At 34.3% G+C, this 9,866-nt stretch overlaps 1 protein-coding gene across 1 annotated transcript; it reads left to right on the forward strand.

The window, feature by feature from the left end:
• Positions 1–7,052: 7,052 nt before the first annotated feature.
• LOC124213980 (E3 SUMO-protein ligase NSE2) lies at positions 7,053–9,808 on the forward strand. The gene is made up of 6 exons (XM_046615832.2): positions 7,053–7,278; positions 7,393–7,487; positions 7,658–7,827; positions 8,274–8,367; positions 8,666–8,849; positions 9,470–9,808. Exons 2-6 carry the CDS (start codon positions 7,409–7,411, stop codon positions 9,573–9,575), a joined length of 633 nt encoding a protein of 210 aa, XP_046471788.1. The 5' UTR covers positions 7,053–7,278; positions 7,393–7,408; the 3' UTR covers positions 9,576–9,808.
• Positions 9,809–9,866: the final 58 nt, after the last annotated feature.

A 9,866-nucleotide genomic window follows, 5' to 3' on the forward strand; every position in this document is an offset into this window, starting at 1 on the left:
GCACATTCCAGTATTACTATATTTCAGTGTAATCACCAGATTAGGTACTGGTCACAAATGAAAAACAATGTCACCGGAAAAGTGTTGATGGGTATTTAATCTGGTAACAAACAAACCACTGAAATATATGTCCAAACCTCCAACATATTGTTATATTTCAGTGGTTCAAACCTTACGAATAACGAGAGTATTAGAGAGAATTCGCCAAAATCACCATTTGCTGACATCTCACGCTTGGTGATTCGGTGAATTGACGGATCAGAGCAGCTGTTTGGTGCACGTGAAAATCCACCCTTGAGTGTCCGTACCTAGCACCAGCGCTTTCCAAAGCTTATCTGAAGCCGATAAATACTATATTTTCCATTATTTTATGCGTGTACGGTAGACTCTATCAAAAACATCACCAATTTTTTTTTCAAAATCAAAATAGAAAATATTGTTCCAAATGACGAAAGAAAGATGGTACCCAAGTTTCAGCTCTTAATATTAATATCAAGAGGTCGAATTTCTATTTCCCATGCATACCCATTTCGCAACGTATTTTTGTAGGGAATTGAACGCGATACAAAAAAGGTCTCTTATCATTTTATGTTGAATCTACTCTTTCAAAAGTTACTTAAGGACTTTAAGATAAGCACACTATAAACTATAACCATTGGTACCTAGCCGTAGGGAAAATCAAGGTATTCAAAATTTTACCTAGGACCTCGGAAATGGATACCTACTGTCACTTCGTGAATCACGTAATCGACAGAGTTTGTGATCAAGAAATTAGAACACCGCTATCAAATGTAATCGAGTTCGGAAAAAGCATACAGATAGTTACCTCTCGCTGCCGCACGCTGAACAATCAATTACCACCATTGGACTGTATAAACATACACGGTATGCACTCTTTCAATTATTTCCAATGACACACAATCATTCAGGAAAGTTTACTGTTTATCGGTTCGAGAATATATCTGGATTTAAACATCTGAAGTTGGCAATGTTGCCGACCAGAAGACGGGAAAAACCGGTGAATTGTTCAGATGGTTAGCTTGGGATGAAAAGTGTGTTAGATAAGATTTCGCACAACCAGCGAAAGTTGAATACGCGCGCGTCGGTAATACAAGAAAAAAGTTTAACTTGATTCTGAAAATGATTGACAGACTGAACTCTATTTATTAGATTAACACAACGTAGAAATAAATGATCGTTTATTCGTCATTGCACAGCAGGCTCGACACCGACCACTTGGCAATGCCGTGAGCCATTCTAGTCTTTACAAACATTGTATTTGGTGTAGAATCCCATATGCTTGGAAAATACAGACTCATACTGGTCTTATAGGTTTACAAATTCAATTACTCGACCGGACTGAATAAAAACAATAATCTCGAAGAGTTTTGCAAAATATTTGCAGTACTTTACTGTTAATAGATTATCAAGGGAAAAACAATGAAATCCAGTGATTATACAAGATTAAAATGAACATTGTATCTTACATGCAGATTAGAAAAGGAAATAGTTTGTTGCTTACTTTATCTGCTATATCAAATAATGCACATGCGCTCATGTATATTCAATTATTTAGGCTCATATTAATAAAATTATTTCTTAGTTTGCACCGGTGATATAATGAATCGTCCGTGAATCGAAATCATCTAATCGCCATTTTGTTTTTTCATGTAACACTTACATAATATATCTGATATGACAGACATTTGATGCTGACTGATGATTGATTGAAGCCGATTTTGTGGTTTACTAAAAGAAAATGTCTAGAAATATAATATATTGAGTAATCAACAGAAGTTTGCAATTTCAATTTGTAGATCGTTGAGTCCCACTGATAGAAAGTACTGCAGTCCGTCGTTTTACTAATATTGAGGCTGTCCGTTTCCAATCTGGGAAAAAAAGAAATTTTCCAGCATTTCAAACATTACACATATTCCTAATTTTCAGGTTTCAAGAAGAATATTCATTGTCGAACGATTTTCTTTGTTGTTGGAAATATCAAGCGAAACTGAATTGCAAAGTGTAACATAGGTCTGAAACCAAAAAACTTTACAGGTTTTTTATAGATATGCACTCGCTGAAACCGGGAAAAATAGTCAAAAAGTCCCATCGCGTCAGGTTTTTTCTTGAACTCGTGTTTGTAGTTTCATTTGGAGTGAAACTCCCGTTTAATTCGAAATCTGGTATCCTATTCTTGATTCTAAGAATCCTGTGCAAAAGTGATTTCTTACTTCCATTTAACATGTATTAGAGTAAGACTCAACAATAAATACATAAGTACAGGGCAACAGAAAATGGAAAGCGGAAGCGTGTTCGGAGGTGTATCAAATAGAAGAAGAAAAAGTTTCATAGGCGAAAAGACAGCACACGGAGCGTTAAATACATCTCATAATGAAATTGTTTGTTTAGCTGTATAAGAAATATTGTTTAGGTCATTGTAATAAAATGGTAGTTTTTTTTTCATTATTGTTATGCTTTTTCTTTTATGCAATTACCTTGTATTTTCCAAGAATACTGTACGTGATGGAGGAAAACGGAAGTCATTTTCGGTTTCAGCACATTCGAAAACATAATATTTATCAAAAGCATCCCATGTAGCTAAAAAAAGATATTTTTTTGCAGACCTGTGTAATTTGAAACTTTGCAAGTAAATTTTACTTGGGATCTCTGCCACTATTCCAACAAGTTCAGATCCAAGAAGCTTAAAAATATCTAGTAACTCAGAATGAGTTATCTACAATATCATAAGTATTTACGTTAAATAGACATTTATTCAAACCTTGAACACCCAGGCGTCAACATGAAAATGACGAATTTTCAATTTTTTATCATGAATTTTGACTACAACAAACCTTTGTTAGAAGTTCCCCGATGGAATCCTTTCTCGTATCAAATCCTACAATAGGACAGACGTTAAAATGGCAACAATAATCAATATGACTATGCATTTTTTATGCGATCGATGAGAATCAGCATAGTTCGAAGGCAAATAGTAATTGAAATTGGGTATAATTAGATGACTGTGGTTAGTATAAAGCTATTGTAAATAAAACGATTGATAAATTTGCAACAAAATGAAAACAAATGTATAATACTGAATACTTGAACGTTACAAACAAAGGCTGTCTCACTTGTCAGCAGGTCCAATTTCTCCGCCAGCATCCTTCTTTCTGCTTCCGTTACTCCCCAGTTGGCATATATCACATCCTGTTGTATGATCCACCCGTTAAAAAATAGAACTAATACTTTAAACTATACTTTTTTATTTACATGAATAAATAACCGAAAACACGGTAAACTGACAAATCTTTCACGGTGATAGGTGGTAGGCACGTTAAACCGTGAAGTATTACCTTCATCGTTTTGCAGAACTGCGTCCAACTAGCTTCTCTAGCTTCGGCGGATAAGTTTTTATCATCCCATGTTGTTGTTAGCTTACGTATCCCATGCGACATTAATATAGATATCGTTTGTGTCGCTGACTCCCTAGAAATATAGGTATAAGCACCTCGATGTTGTGGAAAAAAATAATCAACGACATATGAAATGGCTTCAACTACTTGTTGTCTGAAAAAACTGACTCAAACATGCGAAAAATAAAACGTTGATTCCTTGACTGTGGTATGATAAGAAAATTTCAATGCTCAAGTTCACATCTCTATGAAGATAGCCACTCCATTTTCTAAATTCAACCTCTTTTTCAGTTTCGATAATTTGCTCATTGTTTGCGCATTCACTGTTTGTGTTATCAAAAATGAATTGCTTTTCAATTAAATGTTTTTTCTTTTTCAAATTTCCAAGCATCACCCTAAATAATATTTTGTAACCGGAGCTGTTTCACCGCCATTTCACCTTGGCTGATCAAACACAATTGTCATACATGGAGAAAGGATTACCATGTTACCGTATGAAAATCAAAACAGACTACAAAAGATAAGTTGTCCTTGAAACACGTGATTTTTTTTTGATTGTTGCGTCGCTGTATACACCTGTAGTGTCTGCAAACATGTATCGGCAAAAGGTCGTGACAAGATCCCCTTAAGGTCGCATGACATTAAGAACGCGATAAACTGGTCGCAAATATTCTGATCAAAACGAATAAATCGAGGTAATATTTTTTCAATACAATTTTGTAGGGTTTTGTCTTTACGAGAATTAATCCAACCATCACACAGACAAGTGTTATAACGTCGAATCTCTTTGAAATTCTTTAAAGTTTTTCTGATGCAGCGGTCTCAGACTTTTTTAGGCGCGAAGACGCATTCCCGGGATGTTTGTCATGCCGCTTGGAACTTACATAATTAATGCATTGAACGATTTGAGAAGTTTTGAAAACATCCAAACGACACATATTGTCCGTGTCAAAGCTAGCTGGTAAAGGAGACAGCGAACTATACTTACAAAAGATCTGCCATTTTTTTCTTATCTCGATCACAAGATTAAAATTCGAACAATATTATTAACTGACAGAATATATCTTCTAAAATAACTTTAAACAGTATGAATTATCGAACAATTTAAGATTTATATATTAGCGCGATCCGTTGGAGCAGCGGGCCACCAAAGAGGTCGGCGGATCGGAGTAAAAGAGAGCAGTTTCATCCCGCGCTTAGGTTCCAAGCCGCGGTCAGGTAGATTAATTTAGGGAATAGCCGGCAGGCAGCTGGCGCAGGCTGCGCTGGTGTTGGCCAATAGGCGCGATCGACGCATTTGAATCGCTTTGAACGATAGAGTCGAGTAAGTTCTATTATTTGCGTCTGTATATTTTCAGATGGTTAATTTAGAGATTTTCACGGACTGTGGCTGTAAAAGATGTTTCGAACATGCAGCGATATTTCCTAGAATTTGAATTGTACACACTGAAATGAAAGCAAGAAACAATGGCAGACTTGTGTGGTCAATTAGTCATCGTTCATTTGTTCAACAATCCCTAGCCTCTTCCTCGTTTCATGATATTTTTAGTAGAATATAGGGAGCGGAATTTCGCTTCGACCGGATATCCAGTTGGTCTATATATCGGCGGAATGAACTATGTCGTTTTGCGACTAACGATTTAGTACTGCGTTACACTAAAAGTGCCGTTCTGTACTGAGCGGATTATTTTATATTAGTTTGCAAAAGCTTCGGAAATACCGTATTCCTTTGTTCTACCCTGCCGTTCTGGCAATCCGAAACTTACTGAGCAGCTCAAAGCCAACGGAAAAGAAACTCCCCACTTTTTCACAGCCCAGTATCATGTGCCTGATACAACATACATACATACAACTATGTCAGCTACCGTTTGCAAATTCGAATTTTTTTTGTAGGGTACATAGACGATTACAAAATATCAGATCGCGATTGTAGTAAAACACAGTGTTTGCTGAAATCTGTATACAAACGTTTCGGACTTTCCCTGAGAAAGAAATATGTAATTACATTGAAACTTCTCTTAACGGACACCTCCCAACAATGGATTCCTCTTTAGAACGGACAGTCTGAAAGTTTCCAGAAGCACTATTTACACTTTAATATTGTTCTGGATAACGGACACTACTCTATAACGGAAAATATTTTTAGTCCCGAAGATGTCCGCTGTTGGGAAGTTTCACTGTATTGGTGATTTTCTATGGATGGAAATAAAATTATGTTTGATAGTTGAAAACTCAATTTACCAGTGCCCTGCACATAACGTGTAGTAATAGTTTCCGAAATATGCATTTCCGGGGATCGTCCTGTTTTTTTGCAACAATTATGAAATGCCCTAGTCGTTTCAATCGCATCCAGGTTTAGTACGCGGCCCCATGTGTAAAATATTTTGATACCGACTGGATAATTTATGAGATAAAGTAAAGCAGAAAGTACAAAAATCCTTTTAACGATTAGAAGATTTAATTTGTTCTGAATTAATCTTTCGCAGTAAGACAAAAATGTATACAAAATACAATTAGCTATACTAATTTTTTTACAATCAGTATTCTTTATGCAGAGTATGACTCATGGTATAAATCAGCCGTCGTTTCAACCGTTGTCGGTATTCCATTAATTCACAATGTAAAATCAGCTTCGAGTACTCAAGACTAGTTTGCTATCAGACGTAAATAAGTTGTTGAATATACAGTGCGTGTACCAGTTGGGTATTTGCATGATTTTTATATTTCTTAACTTTTGATGTTTTTCGATTCTCTAAATTTTTTTAGAATTTTTGAAAAAAAAATATTTTGTTTTTGTTTATAAGTATTTAAATAATTTAATAAATAAAAAAAAGGCAATATTTAAATGAATAAGTAGCTCCATCTCGCGTATGTGACGTCACAATGCTGAATTTTTTTGAAATTTTTAGCGCCAAGTTCTCCTGTAAGCACGCCGTACGTGTAATCAGCTGTTGCTCTGTGTTGTGATTGATGAAAAGAACGTCTGATAGTGCTGTTTATTATAAACTAAAGTTATTAAATTATTCAATATGTCATTAAAAAACGATTTTTGTTGGTGTATAGTACCAACTTGTAAAAATACTCAAACTAATGCTTGCTTAACATTCTTAGTATAATAACATTGACGTGATCATAACCTCCACACAATTATCCGTGTGAGTTAAAAAAAAAAAAACACCACACAAAAATTGATTTCTATTTTAATTATTTTCACCGAAGTCTGACATTAATTATACAATGTATCAAACTTAAAGTTTAAAAAACTTACTTAAAATTTTTTTAGCGCTAGAAAATATTGTACATTACTCTTTGTGGATTCAAATAAACGCGCCAGTAGCAGCACAATGACGTCAAACCAATCACATTCCGTTTTATGTCACGTGACTTTTATGTGATTTAGGACCACTTTTATTTATTAAATTATTTAAATATTTATAAACAAAAACAAAATATTTTTTTTTCAAAAATTCTAAAAAAATTTATAGAATCGAAAAACATCAAAAGTTAAGAAATATAAAAATCATGCAAATACCCAGTTGAACAAAGAGGCACTTATGCAAAAGAAAGAAAAGGAGAAAATGGGGGTTTAAAGAAGCAAGCCCACTGATCTCTAACACTCCAAACTCTCTGCAATTTGACGCACGAGTGAGCGCGCGTGAGTCTCGACAGTCGACTCAAGAAGATGCTACGCGGGAAACTATACGAGTTTCAAGGCTGTGTTTTTAAGGTTTATCTTTCCCAGTAAATCCGTTCCTTGTGAGCTCGAAAAGGAAGCTCCACTTAGACAGAAGTTTTTTTCAAATTTGCATTAAAAATTTCAAAATTCTAACGGAATCATCTCAACTCTAAACTTCTTTTCATTGAGGTTAGTTTTATCCTTCAACCACAATTTAACATTTTCTTTAAGCCTACCATATTCGATTCAGACTTCTTCTAGACACGTATTAACGAAATTTACGCATAATATTTATATTTCCAGGCGATATTTTGATAGAATGAGTTCTCTACAGGAAGCTCCCAAAGAAATCTACAATTTGTATTTGCAAACGGCTTTAAATATCGTGACTTATTTTGGTAAGTTATTATATTGCCCCTCTGCTCGTATTTGGCTCTCAGCCTTTTCAAGCTTTTGTGATTGCTATAGTTTCTCAATTTTTAAGTTTGATCTTCTTCAGTTTTGTTTCTTTTTTTCATTTCTTTATACTTTTCAATTCACTGCTTTCATTTGGTACAATTGATTGCAGAAGATGAGTCCCAAGAAGAGAGGCTGAAAGAATTAACAGATCTAGCTGAGGTCAGCGCTAAGCTAGATTTAAAACTGAAGAAATCGTGTGAAATTTTACAACGCCTATCCGCACCACAAGATGATTTCAATGGAAATCAGGAAGTAATTGATCATGCGCAAACACTGGAGGTATTTACATTCAGTTTAATAAATTCTGTGAAGAATATATTAATGAATATGAATCAAGTTTTAGTATAGAGACCAGTGAGTAGTATCCAATTTTAAATTTACCCATCTTTGGTTTTTATCTGTGAAACAACATTCTATTTTATTCCACACAGTTTACTTGTTTAACAGATTTGCTTTTCCTTAGTGAATTACTCAAAAAATTATAAGCCATATTGTTCTGCCAATCATTAATATCTTATTTTGAAGTTAGTGACTGTTGGAGGATTAATTTAATTAGTTGAGAAAGACTTTTCTCTTCAATTGACCAACACTCGACGAAAATTACCCATCATCAATCATTAATACCCTAAGAAAAAAGTGATCCTTTTTTATTTATGAAATAAACTTTGCTAGCTGTAAATAATTAGAATTTTCTACTTCATTATGCATCTTTACGCTTGTTTTAGCAATTTACCAATGAAATAGAAGGTATTGACACGGATGTTAATAAGCACAAGAAATTTCAGGATTTTCAACAACAAGTCCAAGTTCTCTTAGAAAGTAAGTTTTATCAGGACTGACAAACCCATAGAACTTTGATGAACCGTATCAGTCAAGAAATTAACTAATGAAATTTTTGCAATACATTTGCTTAGGAACTTCAATTTTTCATTTGGTAGGATAGTATTGGACCGTATTTCAAGGGACGTTTTATTCGTTACAAATTGAAATTTTCCAGCGGATTCATAGAAATAATTGGCTAAAGGTTTTCTATAATTTCACTTCAGTAAAGCTGTTAAGAATTTCATAAGTGTATGTACAATTAGATGTCTGTATAACTTGCATGTTTGTAAAAAAGATACAAGATTGAACAACGCAGCCAACGTGAACGATGACGAATTGGTGCTGACTCAAAATGATATAAACGTCATCGATCCCATCACTAAAAGGCGAATAAATGATCCTGTCAGAAACACAGTTTGTGGTCATGTTTATGATCGAGGAAGTGTTGAAGCTTTGTTAAAAGCAAATAAACAAACAAGGTAATTAAATTATAATGCACCTCAAGAGAGTCTCTCGTGAAGTGAACTTGACACGCTCAAGCAAAAGCCACTGACAACAATCAATGCAATGCATGCAGTCACCTAGGGCAACTTAGAAAGGCTCGCTTCACCAGATACTCTCTGTATTTGATGTACTGGAGACAAAATCTTTAGCTTTAAAGTTGAAAATTGATTGTTTCAGAAAGTTGTGTAAAATTAAAACAGCTTACACTTTGCATAACATTCAAGCCCACAAAGAGGGGACTTTCGAAATGACAGTAGACAGGTCATTTATATGAGAATCAATTTCAACAATATCATAAAGTAACAGGTGAACAACATAACAAACGTTGCATCAATTTATGGAACATTACACTCACCATCTGTTGCTTTCATCATTTATGATTATTTTCAAATTGTTTCTCATGTAAATAAGCCTGTTTACGCTCATCTGAAAAGGGCTCTCTAGATTGAAATATTATGCAAAAATATTACGAAGAGTTTTAATTTTCTACGACCTTCAAAACGATCTCCAAAGTCAATCATTTTTGAATATTACTGAAGGAAGGATCAATCAATCACGTCCGTCTAAATTTATAAACCATATATCCTATTTACAGATGCCCAGTTGCCGGTTGTGCAAATAAAAATTACTTACAGCTGGACAATTTTCAGACGGATATTCTTACCAAAAGATATTTAGACCGAAATCCTCATGCGGATTAATGTGTATCCAGAAAACTAAATTACTCTTAACACCATCCAATACTTACATCACGGATAAACACTATGGATTCGTGCTCAAAAATACGATGTTCTTGAAAATGAATTGATTTCACAAGTGTATGATAAACAAGCAAGGGTTTATTCATATGTAATTATTCATATGCAATCTCATAGTCATGCAGATTAAACATATTATGTCTCCTCAAACTATGTATCGACATTTCAAAAAACAAGCATAATGTTTCAGCTATATAACCAATCGAATTAAATAATTACCTTTACTCTTCGGAT

Source organism: Neodiprion pinetum, chromosome 3 (genome assembly GCF_021155775.2).
Source record: "Neodiprion pinetum isolate iyNeoPine1 chromosome 3, iyNeoPine1.2, whole genome shotgun sequence".
Lineage (NCBI taxonomy): Eukaryota > Metazoa > Arthropoda > Insecta > Hymenoptera > Diprionidae > Neodiprion > Neodiprion pinetum.

Coding starts and splice junctions, on each gene's coding strand:
- LOC124213980 (XM_046615832.2), top strand. CDS start 7,409: ATGAGTTCTCTACAGGAAGCTCCCAAAGAAATCTACAATTTGTATTTG. Junction 8,368..8,665: donor AGTCCAAGTTCTCTTAGAAA/GTAAGTTTTATC, acceptor TTTGTAAAAAAG/ATACAAGATTGAACAACGCA. Junction 8,850..9,469: donor AAAGCAAATAAACAAACAAG/GTAATTAAATTA, acceptor TCCTATTTACAG/ATGCCCAGTTGCCGGTTGTG.